Here is an 18,829-nt window from a genome sequence, read left to right on the forward strand (position 1 = left end):
TAATTTGCAGTGCTGCAGCATAAGATGGCTGTGCTGGCGTGGACTGGTGAGCGCAGGACATGCAAGCGTGCGGCCGAGGGTGAGGATGGGGCGGGATCGCTGCTTTGGGTGGCAGCGTTGGCTTTTTTGGCAGCTTCAGGTCGTAGCTCTAGCCCGCGGGCTCAGAAAATCACATTGCTAGTTTCTGTCCTACTTTTCAACAGCTTCAGAGTGTCCGTTGAAAATTTGCCCTAAGGCAAACTTCCATTTTTGGTGTCAAATGGTGAAGTACACGGAGCCGCTCTCAGGGCGCTCACTGTTGCTTCTGTTGCATGTAAACGGTCCTAAAACTGAGCCCAGAGAGGTTGGATTTCAGGAGCTAAAACATGGTTCTGGGCTGTAACAGAAGCCATATGGTTCAGTATGTTTCTTGGCTCATAGAGGCAAACCCTTGGCTGATGATACAGATCTAGTTGGAGGAAAAACTTGTGTACAAGTGAAAAATCAGCTTTTCTTTCTGGTCCTATTTCTGACCTTTCTAGGCTGTATTTCTTTCCTTACTTGTATAATTGCATAGTGTTCTCTGGATCTTGAGGTGCTTCAGGAACGTCTGTGGACTTCAAAGGACATTGTCATCTCACACTGGCAGTCACTTCCTTTGTGGGAGAGTTTTCAGCCCAAGTGTTTTGGTGGTCGGGGCCGGGACAAACAAGGAATGTTCTTGTTCTGCAGAGTGTGGAGCTTGTGGCAAAAATGGGATTAGACACACTGATTTTCCCCATTTGCTTATTCAAAACTCTGCTTGGTGTTCTCATAACAGCACATCAACTTGGTCAAGCAGATACTCAATTATTTATTATTTTTCTTTTCTTTCTCTAGAATCCAGCGACTATTACTCGAATACTGCTTAGCCATTTCAACTGGGATAAAGAGAAGCTGATGGAGAGGTAAGCAGCCATCTTAGCATGCAGCCACATTTCGCTTCAGACCTGTAAGAAATGTTTATTACCGGGTGAGAGTGAGAATGGATGAATGCACAGTATGTGGCAGGAGGATCTCCTGTGTAAACTCGAGATATTCTTCCTTTTAGCAGCCTTTACCAGCTAAGAGTGACTCTTTGTTTTAATATTATTAACACCTATTAGACTTCAGAGAAGTTTTGGAAGTTGGTTACCCCTTGGAGGAAGGGCTGCCTTCCAGTTTGGACACATACAGGCACAGGGTTTTCACAGGCTCTGGCAAAAAGCAAGCAGGGACGGGTTCCTGTTATCTTGCAACTGTTTCAGATCTGGATTTAGTTGCTCTTGCATGTTATTCTAGCGTGCATATCCCTGACATGTTTATTTGTTAGTCTTGCCGAGACTAAATTTTTCTTGACTGATAAAGGGTGCTGGTAAAGTGCATCTTCATCTTTGCAGCTCTAGGTTTTCTTTAGTGTAAATAATGGCTTGAATTTTGCCTCTTCCTCGCTCTCCAAGCAGAGCACTTTATGGTTCCTTCTCATCTCTGATGCCCAGCTATTGGGGAATGCTGCTGGTCAGGATACTTTTTATAGTTTGCTATTATACAGTGAAGGTCAAATCCAGCTGCAGTGGTAAGGCACTTTTGTTTTCAATGCCAGCGTTGCTGTTGAAGAGTGTGAGGGAGCTGGAGAATTCAGTTTACTTCTAGAAGCTGGGGTGAGAGTTAGTCTGGACCAGGCGCAGCATAAAGGCAGTACAGGGACTTACTGGTTGTTATGGTCTTTGCTGGTCTTAACAACTATTAAGACACATCAAGTGGGTGAGTAGGGTGTGAGGGCAGGAGTACTCTGTGCCTGGTAGGATTGTTTGTTTGGCCTCCTCTCCATTCCCATTTCCTTTGCCTGATAATTGGGGTACGAGAGGATGCTTTGTAGTCTGTAAAACAGGAACAATTGTTGCTAGTACTGCTGAACTGATAAATGCCCGTTAACCACCCGTAGGTGCCCTGTGCTGTGGGCTGAGCCCGTGTAGTTTGGTGCTCTTTCACACAGGGTGCAAGTGTGGAAGAGCAACAGATTTTTTTAGTCTGCTAGTAGGTAGTTTTGGAGTTTAAATATTTCCACTCTCCTGGGGTAATGGATTTAGGACACCTTTAGCCCCCTTCGTGTAACACTCAGTGATGGTGCTCACCTCTCCCTTATGTTTTATTTGGCCTAGATTTTTTTTTTCTGAAGTTACTGTATTTTTTTAAAGCTTTCTAGTCTTTCCTTCATCTTCCTGAGATTGACCTCTTTTAGTTAAAGTTGGAAGTACAAAAGTTTTGTGTTAAAGATATAGTCACATTGAGGCTATTTAACTCTGACTACAACTGTTAAGCATTCTGATTTAATTCCTTCTCTAAGGTGTGTCTGTTCACTTCTTTGCATTTGATTTTTCTTGTGCTTGTTCTTTTGGTCAGGCTGAAGTTCACTGGCCTTGCCTATCTCCATCTCACTTTGAGATACCTCTACATAAGTGTGCTGAAATGTCATCTCATTATTCAATAGGTTTTTTTCCCCTTCTCACTAAAAGCTTGGTTAAGGCTGCCATCAATTTAAAAAAAAAACACCCAGCTGTGGGTTTTTTCCAAAGGGGAGTGTCAGCCACTTCTCTGTGAGGTATTATTGTTAAGCTTTTACAGTTTCCAACCAAAACACTTCAAGTACGTGTAAATATTTACAAAGTCCAGAGGTAAACATTTACTCTCGGTACATATTCATTAAAATACTTATCTTAATTCTATAGGATTACCCCTGTGAGTAATACAATCCGTGACCCTTGCTTATGCAGACCTGTTGCACACTAGTCACAGTTTCGGTGCTGACTGATGTTAGAAAAACACTAAAACATTTTCTCTGGTGCTGCTTTCTGTTACTACTTCACCAAATAGCTTCCACGAAGCCCTTTGCAGTGCTCTGCTGACGCTCAGCTGTGTTAAACCAGGAGCAGGAGGCTGGGGAAGAGGCTGAGAGCTGGCTCTTAGTGTCCGAGAGGATTTTGTGATTGCTGTGGTAATAGGTGAAGGCAAGGGTGGGAGGCAGGTGGTCACCTCAGTAGCCAGGATGCAAAACAATCAGTTTGAAATAGTGATGGAGCTGGAAGTGATGCCATGAGCTAGCTACAGATCACGTCTTTTTGCTAAAATTGAGGTGGTTCTTGTTCAGATGAACATGACAAGCTGATGAAGCCCAAATTTAGGCTTGGTTAATCTTCCAAAACATCACTTTTGAGACTTGTTTGGCTTTGTGTGTGTCTGGCAAATCTTGCAGCATTGTGCTAGTGTAAACGAGCTGAAAAACACCGGGAAGCATTCATGGTGAAGTGGAGAGGCACGTTCTAATCAGGGAAAAAACCTACTTTTTTAAGGGGAAAACCCTCAAATTTACTTCTTACTTGAAAGTAACGCTATCCATTCACTGTGTCTTCAAAGTCCAACCCAAAAAAAAAGAAGTCTTGTGTCATCTCGAGCTCACTAATAGCTGAACTTGCACGCTGGCTGGCCCATCAGCCTGCCCCCAGGCAGAGCCTGACCCTGGGGCTGGAGCGGCCGCTTGTGCTGGGGAGCCAGCAGGTAACTGCTGCTGCTGCACTTCTCATGGGTGCCACGGAAAAGTGCTTGCACACAGTGTTCTTCCACACCAAGTGACTCCATGTTCTGTAACAGTGTTGAAGACATATATATATTTTTTTTCCTCAGAGACTCTTACTTTAAACTGTCGAACTGGTATAAATTTGGCCTCTTTTACTCCTAATAACCATTAGAAAGACTTCCCAGGAAATTCCTGTTGTTGCCTGCAGGCTGGGTGGGTTTAATGCTTGCGAAGATGTAGTGTTTGGGTGCAATTTTTGGTACTTGATTTCACACCAAGTCAGAGCTTGAACTCACTTGCTTAGTGGCATATGTTTACAGTACCTAGCCTGTGTCTGTTTTACCTTGGTTCATCGTGAGTCAGCATGACCTAACAGGCAGCCTTATCAAACTTTGCCCGTAGTAAAGCAGATAAACGAAGTGCCTTCTTTTTTGGTAAGTGTTAAACGTGGCGAGGTCTGAGCTCGTGAGGTGAAAATTTCCACGTTTTAAAACATGAAGACCTCTTCATCGCTTTTTTTTTTGTATTGTCATGCTTATTTTTAATAAGCAGGTTATTACTGTCTGTGTCAGCTTTGTCACGGAGTAATTACATGGTGTTATTAAGAGGGCAGATATGTTACAGGTATTTAGTCCACTTACAATGCAGTAATAGCCACAATTGAAAAACCGCCTCATCCACTGATGAAGCACTAATTATTTGACTGTATCCAAAAGCAAAATTGGTGTTTTGGGGTGGATTTGGTTGTAGGATGGACGTGGCTACCGGAGGAAGTACTCGAGTTCAGCTTCTGATGTGCTGCACGTGGTTTGGAGAATAAAGCTCTGAAATATTATGTCTTCTGCTTTGTCTCACAAGCTTAGTTAACAGAGACAGGAGACGAGCAGGTACAGATTGACCAGGTAACCTCAGAAATAAGTGAAGGAAGTGCTTTGGTTTATACCTTTATCTTGATTACCTTCCGATTTTACCATGGCTGATAGCGTCTGCCCCTTCTGAGGATCAACCTGCTCATGAAGAAGAGACTAAAATGCAGCTCTCCTGCTTTATGTGCCTTCCCCTGGTCATTTTTTATCTTTAAAAGAAAAGTAATTCAGCATGTAACCAAAGGCCTGACTTAATCTCTGGAGGTACAGACAGAGGTATTGCAGTCTCTCCTAGGTGCTTATCTTGGTAGCTGCATGTCTGCCTTCCCTCCCAGCAGAGGACAGATGCCAGGATGGCCCCGGGGGCTTGGCTACTAGCCCAGATTGTCTCTTCCCCTTGCATTCAGGGTCTGACTCCTCTCTGTAGGTACCTGGCTGTCTGCTTTCCTTTGGGCAAAGAAGTGCTTAACACCATTCAGTAGAGGCTGAACAGGTGAAAAATTGTGTATGGCAGGCTTTTTGGTATGAAGATACCTTTTACTGTGAGTATACTGAGTCTCTGACATTCACAAATGCCCTTTCACTAAAGTAAATATCCCAAAGTGTGTACTAGAAGCATCAGTGAAAAGGCTTTTTATCTTTGATACTCTCTTGTCTAGGATTTGATTATGTCTAGAAAATTGTGATTAGGCAGTTGCCAGCAGCAGGAGGAAATGTTGAGGAAATAAAGAAGCTGACAGTGTGATCCCTCTGCCAAAGACCTGATACTATTATGGACTTGGTGTTGGTAAGCAGTGAAGAAATTATTAAAGAACTTGAAAATAATTCACTCATGTTTCTGTTCATTTTAAAGTAGCAGAGAAAACAGCTTGGTCTGTGATGAAGAGAATGAATTTTGACAGACTAATACAACCAGTTGTCGAAGTCAGCTGTATTGAGCAGAGTCTGGTGTTGAATAGACCGTAACATTTCTTGAGTATCAGAAGTGCTGGAATTGCTGAGTATCTCCATTGCAAAGGGAGAAGAGGGGAGAGGATTTAAAAGGCTGTTAAAGGTGTTGAGCTCCACTCTAAGATGAAAATAAGGACCAAGCTACCGAGAAGCAACTCTAATAGTGAGAACTTGAGGGATGACTTGAGGAAAAATCAAAAACCCTGGAGCTGTGGAGGAAGTGAGGAGGGAGTTAAAAGGGTTTTTCTCCCATGTTTCACAGCAGAGATGGTGGCATGCAACTATATGATAAAATATAGCATACATGGGGCTCTGCTGTTAGTATGGTGTGTATGGAGTTAACTTTGCTCAAAAGGGAAGTAGCAGACTAGATGGAACCTGTTGGTAAGTCCCTTATCAGTTAATTTGGGATGAATGTTTGTTAGTGTGAATGTCTTGGGCACAAATCTGTTTGGAGGCATTTGGTTCAGAGGAGGATCCAGATGTCATACAGGAAAAAAAAACAGCTGGGAGGATCCTAGCAATGAAAGTGTCATGATAGGTCTCATTAGTGTAGGGATGGAAAAGAATATGGGGTTTCTAGTAGAGGTTAAAATGGAGCTGCTAACATGAAGGAGCTCTGGAGGAAGGTAGACATCGTTTGGGATGCACTAGATGAGATATCTGCAGGAGAAATATAGGTGAAATTGTATGAGATTGTGGTGAAATCTTAGCTGGGATTGCATTTGTTTTGGCCTCTTTGGATTCCAGGAGGATGAATGGAAATGGAAACCAGTGGTTGAGAAGGTTTGCTGGGACAGGGGAGTGGAGAAATGTCATGTGAGAAGCTTATCTGCTGTGGTGGGAAAGGGTGTAACAGCTGCTGCCTCTGAGTCCTTTGGAAGAACATGGGAAGGGCAGAGGGAGATCTGCTTAAACAGATGGTCTGTGTTGATGCTTGAACAAGTGGAAAAAAGGCGTGGTGATAGGAATTCAGAGTCCTTCCTACCCATGGAAGGATCTGGAAGAGTCTTTTGACTGGGCCCTTGGTGTATTTGCATAGGGAGTGGTGGAGCAGTTAGAGAGGTGTTGGACTTTACTCTGCAGTGGCCGTTGCAGCTGTGTGTTTTCAGGGAAATCCAGGTTTTCTTCTGCCTTTTCTAGAGTTCACCTTTTCGTACTGCCCAGGGACAGCATGGTTTTGAGTCCGAGACACATCCGTGCAAACAGTTGTGGAAGTTACTTGGTCAGCTCATCCTGGCACAGCAAAGAAAGCAAATGCATTAAAAGAAAACAGCACGGGGAAGGAGGAGTGCCCGATACCTCGTTTCTCCTCAACACTGGTGAGGTTTACAAGTGGCGATCCCGAAGAGCAGAGTGAGTGCTGTAAGAATTAAGAGTGCAGCAGAGTTAAAAAGGCAAAACTGAGCCTTTTTTTTCCCTCCTCTGCATGTCTCTGGCTGAGTCTCTCAGCTGCCTCTTTTGCTTCTCCTGTGTAAGTGTAGGAGAGACCAGGCACTTCTGAGGTGGAAACCATTTAATAGGAGCCATGACTCTTGTACCAAAATGTAAGCACCTGCATGCTTTGCAGTATATTGGTGCTTTGGAAATGTTTACATCGGTTAAGGACTCAATCTATGCATCTTATTTAAGTTACTTTTATCACTAGCCTTAGCCCCAAGAAACACATGATGACAAATCACTTTATTTTCTATCTATTATTGGGAAAATACTGAAAGCCTGGGAAGGAAAAGGTGGTTCTGCATTAGTTACCCGTTGGTATTTAGAGGTAATTCCAGGTGAGAAGCAGTTGTTGGCTACTTTCTGGCTGTATTTCTTGGAACAGGGCAAGAGTAGCAGCTTTGGCAGAGATTTTGTAAAAATAGAACTGCCTGGTGCGAGTGGTAAAGTCAAGTTCCTGATGTGGATATGCACCCTTAAAAGCAGCCCACCATTACAAATATCTCTGGTATTTCCATAAGCATTTAGCTGACCACAAATGCCAGTATTAAAGTTGCCTCATGGCATTTGTCTTAAACTATTTTCTTTGCAAACATCACACCCAACTGTTTGTCTGCTCTCCTCAGACAAAGGAAGTCCTACACTGATCGTGCTGCATGTGAGAACAATTGGAAGGCTGGAAACCTTTTGTGATGTTAATATTTATCCATATAATAAACAAATACTCTGTATACTCAGACCGCACTGAATTCACTTACTAAAATTTTCTAGATATAAGTAATCCTGAAGGCAAACAAAATAACAGGGTTGAATTAAATCCCTGAGCTAACATTTTTGAGGCACACCTGATAACTTCTTTCCCCAGCAGAAAGTCTTGATTCTCTTCTATCTGTTGGCAGACAGCAGATTTTTTTTTTTTTGGGATCTGTTTTGTGATGAGCTTAAATATATGCCCTGTAAAGACTCCAGCCTTGCCTGCGTGCTTTGATACAGGGACAATTGTCTGCTGGGAGTAAGTTCACTGGTCTTAAATATGACTGCAATATAGTCAAATGTCTTGTGATTTTTCTTTCTCTGTGTAGGAGCCACTTTATTTGGATTTAGCTTGCTGATGATGGGGAGGGTAATGACTGGTTTACTGGCATTGAATGAGGGATGTACAGAGAGGCAAGGGTAGCTGGTTAATTATCAGATTTGATTAGTTCTTTGCAGCTGCTGCAGGTGGGAGAAAGATATGTGGTGTCTCGATACTGGGAAGAGGTTGACCTGCCTACTAATGGTTCACAGAATCACAGAATCAGTCAGGTTGGAAGAGCCCTCTGGGATCATCGAGTCCAACCATTGCCCTGACACCACCCTGTCAACTAGACCATGGCACTAAGTGCCATGTCCAGTTTTTTCTTAAACACATCCAGTTCTTTCCAAACTGATCCTCCTCACCAAGCTGTAAACCAAACCAGTATTTTTTTCCTTAAGGGACTAGGAGAGTGGTCAATTCTGCATTTTCCCTTCCATGAGATATCTAATCTTTGGAAACATTGTAAACCTGGAATTGTATTTTCTTAGGAGGTTGTTTAAAATACCTCAGGTTGGCTGGAGACAAAAGATACTCAAATTTCTAGGGTTTTGGCCCAAGAGGTGGATGGTGCATTGGCTCTGTTGCAGCCTTGGGATGTGGGCAAGGTGTTTAGTGTGAAATTGAAGACTGGCCTAACTGGAGATCAGCGTCATGATCTGATAGATGCCTGATCCAGCAGCAGTTATTCCCAAACTCTGGAGATGACTGAAGTGTGTGAAACGCAGTCCTGCAGTTGCCTTAACTGGAGATTGGTGACCATGCGTTAAGTGCTCCATCAGCTGAACCAAGTATCTGGCCCTGCTGACGCATTTCTCCTTAGAACGGAGAAGACAGTGCCAAAATTCAAGTCCTTTTTGGGACACATTTATGTAAACTGGAGGGAAAACATGAAGTAGAGGAACTAGGGACCTGCTGAATCACAAACCGTGACTGATTGCTGCTTCTTGCCTCCTCTTTAATGTTTTAGTGATTAGAATATTAGGGGAAAAATGGAAAGCTTAAGCTGAAAAGAGAATTGAACCTGGGGGCATCAAATGTGTGCTTTGGGAAGGTGTCCAGGTGCCTGGACTGTGAAGTAAGATGTTCTTGCTTCAGTTTCCTGTCCTGGAGCTTTAATGCAAAGAAATCACTGTGGAGAATCATCCATTACTTGAAATGCAGCTGAAGAATTGAAGGTACCTGGATTTTCAGGAGCGTGCAATTCAAGCCCAAATCTCTGAAATGTAGTTGTCCAATATTCACCTCTATGGTCAGGGCCGTGTTGTGTTTTGTTAGTGAAGAGTTTAAAAGTACTGGGGCTGTGAGCTTTTTGAAGTATAAAAACCAACTTTGTACATTTAACTCCCAAATAGACTTTGAAAAATGACTTGCAGGGAAGGCAGTCAAATTTTCCTTCTTTTGTGTGTCTTATGCAGGTACTTTGATGGCAACTTGGAGAAGCTCTTTGCAGAGTGTCACGTAATTAATCCCAGTAAAAAGTCTCGAACGCGCCAGATGAGCACAAGGTCATCAGCCCAGGATATGCCTTGTCAGATCTGCTATCTGAACTACCCCAACTCGGTGAGTACCTGGCAGCCAAGGTGGTAGCTGACCAATAACTCCCCCAACTTCGCTATCTGAAACTTAACATTTGGGGCAGAAGTCTGTAAGGACTTATCCAACAGTATTTTAAAAAAGCCTTTGAAATGAAACTGAGATCTCACTTTTTTCGTTGTATCTTCTAATCTGTAGTATATGCATTAAAAAACAATGTTCGAAGTTGTTTCTTAATGCAATAAACCTTGTGGCTTGTGTGCTGCAGCTGATCCAAGTAATGCAGCGGGGGACCACAGATTTATGTAGTGCTTTATATGGCGTCTTTAATTCTTACTGTGTGGTTTGACAAACTTTTTTTCTTTAAAAAAACCTCAAACAGTATTAGTTTACCCAAAATGAGATTGTATTTCAAATGAAATTATTACCCCTTCTGCAGAAACCTTTGAGGGTGCTGGGGTCTGTAGTAAAGGTCTTCAGGAAAAAAAGCAAGCAGTAGATGAAGTGATTTTTACAAAAGTCAGGTACCAATTGAGACATGCAAATAAGTGATACCTGAAAGAAAAAATATGTGGAAAGAAGTATCTGGAAAGCATGACGGGAGAAGGGATTTACTTAAATAGCATGACAAGAGAGGAAAGAGCTTATAAAAGTAGTAAATAGTGCTGCAAAATAGTCAAGCTGGAAAGCCTAGAATAAAACTTGAGTAGGAGTAGAAGTAAAAGTTGTGCTGTTCGGAGAGCACAACCCATGTGGATATCTTTGGATCTTATATCATGTTTGTGCAATACCTTAATCAGAAAAGATTAGGGTAGAAGGGCTTGCTGAGGGTCCAGATTAGTCCTCTGGTTTGTGGTCAGATTGGTGATGGTGCTGCATTTTTTTTGTAGCTATTCACAAATCCTAAACTTTCCGATACACTAATCAGAGCTCCAGGCTTCTGCTGCGTTTTGTACAAGTGAGCAACATTCTGTGACTTTCTAGGAGCCAGGACATATAATGTTGGGAGATCCTGGAAGAAAATGAGATTAGTGGAAAAGCTCAACCACGAGAGTCCATCTGTGGCTTTGCCAACAGGCAGGGTGCTGACACACACGAGGAATTCTTCCTTTATGGGAACCTACCGTTCCTGGTGGAGCTGTCCTGACCCTCCAAAACACCATAACGTCTGCCTGACCTTTAAAAGAGCAAAGCAGCCCTTACGTAAGGCTCCCACTCTTGCTCCGGGTGTGTTTTATGAGGTTGCTTTTCAGCAAGGATGGAAACCGTTACGAGCTTTGGGTTTTATGAGTAGCGTTGGATAAAGCACCCGTGCTGCTGTAGGCTGACTGCGAGCCTTTTCCTTGCTCCGGAGCAGGCAGAGCGGAGCACAGCCCGGTTTCAGGCAGCTGAGATTCTTAGTGTTAAGATCACTATTGCTCTTGAGCCAGTAACCACAAGACTTGGTGCATCTCCTTTTAAGCCTTGTGTGCACTGACTTCCTTTTTAGAGAATAGTTGCAAAGGAGAAGGGTTGCTTGCTTTGTGTGAGGAAGTGCTTTGAAAAAGAAAGACAAGCTCAAGAAGTTAAGTTTGGCTCTCTACCTTACACTAAAATCCTATTGTCTGATCACTGTAGACTTTCCATGTTAGGTAGTAAGGAAATAATTTTGATTTTAGGCTATGCAACATTTTAAATGAAAACAGGAGAAGGATTGAGGAGGGAGGAGACATCTTTAGCATCTTAATGTCCATCTCCTTCTCCCGGGCAGCTAGCGATAGGACAAGAGGACACAGCCTCAAGCTTCTCCAGGGGAGGTTCAGGTTGGACATTAGGAAGCATTTCTTCTCAGCAAGGGTCATTAGACACTGGAAGGGGCTGCCCAGGGAGGTGGTGGGGTCACCATCTCTGGAGGGGTTTAAGAAAAGCCTGGACATGGCACTTAGTGCCCTGGTCTAGTTGCCATGGTGGTGTCAGGGCAATGGTTGGACTCGATGATCCCAGAGGTCTCTTCCAACCTGGTTGATTCTGGGATTCTGTGTGTGATCTCCAGAAAACATCCTCTTGGAAACTTGAAATTTAGATTTCATGTTCTTAATATATTGTTCTCCCCTTCTTAATGTAGTTGCTGTGCTGGATGTCAACAATATGCCCAGCACTCACAACCGACAGGCCTTTCCTCTGGCGAGGGGTACACGTGCTGCCTGGCTACTGGAAAGACCTGCAAAAAACACACTTATACTTCTTGGGTTTGTAGTTCAAATAGCACATAAAAAATAGTAGTGGCCCAGGTATTAGAAGAGCAGTTTCTTAGCTGGAACAGTGAGATGTTGCAAGTGAGCAGAGGTGTCTCTAAATTCTTAGTGTTGATTTAAGTCAAGAGACAACAGAGCATATAGAAAAACTAATGCTGATGATTTCTTCTTTAGTGTCTCTGTGTCTAAGATGACCATAAGCCATCTGGTTTGAAATCTGTTTTGAAGCTGTTTTGGTCAATGTGAATTATAAATTCCTAGGATAAGTTATGTTAAATACCTGGCCTAAAATCTCAGCTTTTAAATCCTCTTGCAGTGGTCAGGTTCTTCCCCCCACCCCCAGAAAAAGCGATATTTTTTTTCTGAGAGTCCCTTTCAGCCTATAGAAAGCTGGGAATTTGGGGCAGCACCTGTTCAGAACTTTTGCAATGTACACTCATTACAGGAATGTAAGAGTCGTGATTATTCAGTCTCTCGTGGGGTCAGTGCGTGCCTTTTAAAGCACGTAGAAGAGAATTACAAAGTCTTTAGTCATCTCCAAAAAATGTCATTTGAGGTTTTGGGAAGCACCTGCAAAACAAGGCGTTTGATGCTCTCAAGGCAGGCTGGCACCCTGATGGCTTGAAAACTTAAGGGAGATATTTTAGTCCCTCTGGGTCCCCATGAAGCTGTGTGAAGTCCTAGTAGTTATTTCAGGTGAAACTCTGAAATTGTCTCCTTCTCGGGAGACATTCAAGACCCGCCTGGACGCGTTCCTGTGTGATATGGTCTAGGTAATCCTGCTCCGGCAGGGGATTGGACTAGATGATCTTTCGAGGTCCCTTCCAATCCCTAACATTCTGTGATTCTGTGATTCTTACTGGTGAAGACAGGACTTGAGAGGATTGTGGCTTTGCCCGCCTCCTCCCTTGCATCTCACCCTTCAGGTCCCACTGGAGAGGAAGGCTACTGGGGGGAGGGTGTTGGAGAAACCTCCTGCTGTTGTCCAGCCTCTTTGTTCTAAGGACACATGGATTATTTAGGCTATTGGTGCTATCATAACTACTGAAAGTAAAGAAAGCCTGAGTGAAGCTGTCACGGTAAACACATCTTGGAGCAGCTGATCCCTTCTTTGATGCTACCAGAAGAGCAGGGACAGGTATTGAATGGCAGCGTGCCGCTGCTAGCTTCTGCTGTCACAAGAAAAGTAGGTGATGAGTATAGATAGGGTGAAAGGAGAGCTGTCCCCTGTGATAACGTGCTGTTTCAGAAGCCAGTTACTCTTTACGCTGGTGGTTTTATGTTGGCCTCTTTGCTTGCTCCCTTGACATCTGCTGTCAGCTTAGCCAAAAATAATTGGGAACTCCCTCAAAGTAAAGAAATGAGTTGAAAGAGCCTCCGAATTCTTTGCAGCCTGGGAGGAAGTGTGGTGGGTGCCTTTTATGTGGGCATTTAGCAAATCTTTTCACTGCCTGAAGTAACTGAAACGAGTCTTAAATGAAGATATGTGCTTACCTGTGTTCTGTAGTGCCTCGCTGTGTACTTGCTGCAGGAGTATTTAGGTTCGTTAAGGTTTGATCCCCTTGTCCATGCTTATTTCCCACCCCATGCAGAGAAGCCATAATTCTAGGAGAAGTCAGTGCCGTCTTCACGCTGTGTGCTGTTGGCTCTCCTGAAAATTACAGATGTTGGGGCTTTTCTACCATCACCCTTCATCTCCAGGGGATGTCATTTGGCCCCAGCACCATCTGTGGAGCATCAGATACCTTGTCAGCTGGCTCAGTAATGGTTCAAAAACTGGAAGTGATATTTTTGTCAATCTTGGAGTTGGCATACCTTGGCCCCAGAGCTGTCTGCCTTCTCTCTCCTTGAGCTGTGATGCTCACAGGATGCACCACTGATTTTTGTTCTAAATAAAGCCAAGATTTGTGTGGGTATCTCTGTTTTAACTTGGAACAGAGTCAGACACTCAGCTCACTGACTGGTCAGGTCAGATTTAACCACCTTGCTGCTGCTGCTGGTGGTAAGTGCTGTCTGGCAGGGCTGTGGGAACGGCAGGCAGCGTCGAGCCCGGTGGCTGCGGCATCACAGCGTGTTTCCAAGCCTCACGTTCGAACCTGTGCCCTCTTAATGGCAGGAGTGCCAGACGAGCGTGAATCACGACATGGCAAGGCTGTGGGAAGAACATGTTCACCAGCACCTTCCCTGCGCAGTCCGGGTGCTGTAGCATCGGAAGACACAGAATCACAGAATCAATCAGGTTGGAAGAGACCTCTGGGATCATCGAGTCCAACTAAGTGCCATGTCCAGTCTTTTCTTAAACCCCTCCAGAGATGGTGACTCCACCACCTCCCTGGGCAGCCCCTTCCAATGGCTAATGACCCTTGCTGAAAAGAAATTCTTCCTAATGTCCAACCTGAACCTCCCCTGGTGAAACTTGAGGCTGTGTCCTCTTGTCCTGTCACTAGTTGGCTGGGAGAAGAGGCCGACTCCCACTTCACTACAACCTCCCTTCAGGTAGTTGTAGACTGCACTAAGGTCACCTCTGAGCCTCCTCTTCTCCAGGCTAAACACCCCCTGCTCCCTCAGCTGTTCCTCGTAGTTCAGACTCTCCAGACCCTTCACCAGCTTGGTCGCCCTCCTCTGGACTCGCTCCAACACCGAGTGTAACCGAGCGAATACGCCGGTGTCGGATGGACAAAATGGGCGATGTGGTGGTGGGAATGTTGAGTCTCTAACGGTCAAGAAAGCGTTTTTGGTAGAACATTGTTTTCTTAAAATGGACTCTCTCCTTTTCTTAATTAACAGCATCCTGCTGCTCTTTTGGGCTGTTCCACAGAGGATACCAGGTTTCCTTCATTTATGGTGTTTCACACAAGTTGATGGTCTCAGGGTGGAGCTCTTATCTTGTTGGCTGAAAATAAGATGGTTTGAAGAGATAAACCATCAAATAGTAACCTGCACAGTGGTACGAGTGAACTGTTTTAAATACAGTTTCTCCTTGCCCCTGGCTCTGGGTATAAAATAACTTTAAGATGACCTGAGAAAAGTAACTTTATTTTGGTCTTTGTTTGCTTCTCCACCACTTGTGTAACCATTCAATCCCAGATGGTATCATGACATAATCTGTGTAGATGATGTTGTTGCTCTCTGCGACAGCTAATCATTATTGAATTTTATTTAGTAATTTACACCTGCCAATTAGGATCTTTAGTGTCTTCATCTGAAGAGCAGCTGGGTTTCAGGGGGAAGTTTACCAAGCAAGTTGGCAAGCTTTATGCGTACGCATTAAAAGTGTAAGTGCACACAATTCTTTTTATTTCTGTTGTTGAGTGCTCACCCAGTAATGCAGGCTGATCGCTTACTGTTTCCTGTACAAGAGGGAGCTAAATTAGTGCCTGTGCATAGCTGGTGTGCGTATTGTGGGACTTCTGGGCAGCACCCACGTGTGGTAGCAAGCCAAGTGGAGAAAACAGGTCGAAAGAAGACGCCGTATCATCTTATAACTGTGACCTGTCTGGTGGTGGTGCATTTATTTTCACAGAATCACAGAATCAATCAGGTTGGAAGAGCCCTCTGGGGTCATCGAGTCCAACAATTGCCCTGACACCACCATGTCAACTAGACCATGGCACTAAGTGCCATGTCCAGTCTTTTCTTAAACCCCTCCAGAGATGGTGACTCCACCACCTCTCTGGGCAGCCCCTTCCAATGGCTAATGACCCTTGCTGAGAAGAAAAAATTTTCCTCATTTGCAAGAGTAAAACAGGGGAGAGCCATGCTGTGCTCTGTGTACACTCCTAAGATGAGGATCAATTTAAGCGGGCAGGATGGAAATGACAGCCACACCTTTCCTTGCTGCTAGGGCTGGGGATTAAAGTCTGGCTCTGAAAGCATGACTAAAGCCGTGTTAGCGATGTGCTGTAGTGGTGATGATGCAAAATAAATAGTAGTGTCTCAAGGTTGGTGTGGGGGATGAGATGTGATAAAGTGCACAGCACCGAGAAGGGTGAAATCATCGAGTGAATCCATGTGATCAAATGATGTCTTGTGTTCTTTGTCATTGCAGTACTTTACCGGCCTAGAGTGTGGACACAAGTTCTGTATGCAGTGCTGGAGTGAATATTTAACTACCAAAATAATGGAGGAAGGCATGGGACAGGTAAAATGTCAGCTCACTCACCTCGTGACTTATTTCTGGAAATCCTGTGTATGGGAGAGGAAGGGGAAAGAAAGGGGAGAATTCTTCCCCACTAAAGTTAAAAACCAACCTCAAAATAAAAACAAAAAACCAAACCCCCAAGCTTTGGGGGCTGCAGTCTTTGCCACGGGTGAAGCTGAAGGGAACTACGTGGAGTTGGTGCATGCATCTTTGCTCTGGGCGGGAGGAATCGTGCTGTGCACAGTGGCACATCTGCAACATGATGATAGAGCCAATGTACTATTTTTGCTATGGATTGTAGTGAAGTCTGTTGCCTTGGAATTCTTTGTGATGCAAAAATAGGATAAACGCTGTTCCTTTTATGACCTCTTTGGGTTTTTTTCAGACCATTTCATGCCCTGCTCATGGCTGTGATATCTTAGTCGATGACAATACAGTTATGTAAGTATGAGTTGCTACCTCTTGGCTTCCCTCTCTTTCTATTTCGTTACTCATGTGCTGTTCAAATTTACTAGCTTATAATAAACTGCATAGAGGCTTTAAGGCAGCACAGAGGTTGGTCTTGAACTGTTTCGATACTGATACGTCTCTCAACTTCCTGTTTAGCTCTGAAAAACCCATGCCACAGTACTTGGAAGACTCCTTGACCAATTTGGTCAGCATGACAGCAGGATAAACACCAGGCAGTCTTTCCAAACCCTGTTTAACTGCTTCGTGCATTTTATTTCCTTTGATTTGCGTAGGAATTTAGGACTTCTTACCGAGGTCAACCCACTGGTTCACCAAGTCCTATAGCTGCAGTTAATCTATGAGTCAGAGGAAAGAAGTCCTGTGTACAGTCTGGTGTAGGGTGTGTTTTATGCTCTCTGATAGAAAGCAGTTGTCCTTCAAACAGCAGATTTGATTAAGCTGGTATGTCAGCGTGTGTCACTTTGCTTATTAAGTTGTCCAGCTGTAGGATGACTGCTCATACACGGTGGAGCAGTGGATTCCATGAGCTTCCTTCTCTTTTGTATCGGGTGATGTTACTGCATGAGTAACATCCTTCGTAATTCTGAACAGTGATTAAATTCTTTTTAATTCTTCATGCTAAAAAGCGTCTAAATAGAAGCTTGTTTTCTGTTACCTTCTTCCTTCCTCCCTGAAGTCTGAATCACTCATTGCTATTAATTTGCTGGTTTTTCTATCAGTTGCTTTCAGACTAGTGAATTCCCATATCCCCCTGCGTTAGTGGCTCTACGTTAGTCACGAAGTGTAGGCTGGGTAGAAGTGGAAGTAGCTGAAATGTTTTCCTGCCCTGTTGAGGGATGGCTCGTAGAGTTCAGTGGGTGGAAACTGAACTTGAAGTTGGCGTCATATCTTGAGTGACTTGATTGAGATTTGTGTTTACTGGAGTCTGAACTCAACTTGTGGTGTCATACGCTCTCAGCAGGAAATTTCTTGAGTGTTTTTCTTGATTGCAACAGTTCGAGTAAGCTGTTCAATTAGTGCATGTGAAGTAGACGAGCTGGAATTATTGGAGGCCGTGGTATGGTAGCAGTAGCAAGGGAAGGATGGAAGAAGAGGAGAGCAGTGCTGGCTTTTGTTGCTAGGGTTCTGTTGCTATTGCTTGATATTAGTAGTAGGTCTGACTATCCTTAGGTTTCACTTCATGGCTTTATAGCACAGAAAACCATGACACTGGGGTGAATCTGTGCAGCCTTCAGCTCCCACCGTGTGCTGTGGGATTCTCCCTTGCCTAGAAATGGCAGAGAGGTTTGGGGCCTGCGATAGTAAAATGGCGTCTAGGTGGTAAAGCAAACAAGTTCTCTTTGTCCAAATAAAACTATAAATGTTTTGTGGAGGTAAAAACCCACCTTTCCCTGATCTTATGGGAGACACCTGGAGTGTCTGGGGGAGGGAGGGGCATTTTTTTCACAACACTGCAGCAATCTTATGACATGGCATGAATAAAAATGGGAGTAATTCCAACTGGAATCTGTACCCCCTCCCATGTCCTCAATTATTCTCTTTTTAGGTCTTTTCCTTTTTACAAAGTCTCCAGCTCTAGGTTTCAAAGCTATAGGAACCTAAGATTAATGTGCAATGTATAGAGACATCAGTTTCTTTATCCATCAGAAAATCAAAGTAGACAGGGCAAGTTATTCTTCTCAGTACTTGCCCTCAGCAAGGCAGCATATCTTCAAGTTGAATTCTTCTGTACGAGTCCAAACTTAGCAATTCAGATGACTCGCCTGGATTTGTGAGTATTTAGCTAGCTTATTGTCCATTTTCCTCGTTACTGTCGAGCTTAAGTAGGAAGGTTGAAGAGAGGAGTCCCTTTCAGCTCTTTCAAGACCTTCAGACTGGCTGAAGGTAATCTGTTTCTATCCGTTGTTCACCTTTGCTAATGCTGCTGGTAATTGCTTTAACCTACATGCAAAGTTGTTGAGTTCATTAATAAGCAAGGCAGGCTGCCTTTATTACTGGCGTGTCTAACGGCCGCTGCTCGTGGGTGGCAGCAGTCTGGTAGTAACTTCTGAGAATCAGCCCACTCGGTGGGAATGGATGGATTTTGGGTTCCCATATGGAAGTCGTGTGGAGCACGGCCTCATTATTAATCTTCCTTTGCATAATTGCAAATACCACTTCTGCATCAGATGTAGTAAGGTCTTGAAGTCATTCCCTTGGCAGGGTGTTTGACATCTCATGTGATTTGCATTCGGTTAATTCTACTGGTTGGTGTCTTTCAGGAGTTTGCAGTATCAAAATGGAACAATAAAACTTCTGGTCTGATAAAGGCTTGCTGCCATCTTTGGATCAGCTTTTGGGGTTCTGTAGTTCTGAACTGAGCTGCCAGAAGAGATCAAGGGTTAAGGTGTTTTTGCAAGCAGTTTGCTTTTCCAACCTGGCTTCTTTGGTGCAGTTGCTTCTTTTATAGCTTGGCTCATAGAGGAATGCACCCCAAAGGATGGTTCATGGGCACTGTAAATGGTTTTCATCTCTTAATTTATCTAGTTTCATTTATTGTTTGTC

The 18,829-nt window shown here is 43.9% G+C and overlaps 1 protein-coding gene across 1 annotated transcript in view; it reads left to right on the plus strand.

Moving 5' to 3' along the window:
- Window positions 1-18,829, plus strand: part of ARIH1 (ariadne RBR E3 ubiquitin protein ligase 1) — a 59,669-nt gene that overhangs the window by 23,656 nt on the left and 17,184 nt on the right. Inside the window, exons 2-5 of the mRNA XM_068410309.1 lie at window positions 859-926; window positions 9,322-9,466; window positions 15,722-15,814; window positions 16,200-16,255. Of these exons, the coding sequence (XP_068266410.1) occupies window positions 859-926; window positions 9,322-9,466; window positions 15,722-15,814; window positions 16,200-16,255 (362 nt within the window). The remainder of the gene's footprint in view (window positions 1-858; window positions 927-9,321; window positions 9,467-15,721; window positions 15,815-16,199; window positions 16,256-18,829) is intronic.

The sequence above is a fragment of the Nyctibius grandis genome, chromosome 11 (genome assembly GCF_013368605.1).
Source record: "Nyctibius grandis isolate bNycGra1 chromosome 11, bNycGra1.pri, whole genome shotgun sequence".
Lineage (NCBI taxonomy): Eukaryota > Metazoa > Chordata > Aves > Nyctibiiformes > Nyctibiidae > Nyctibius > Nyctibius grandis.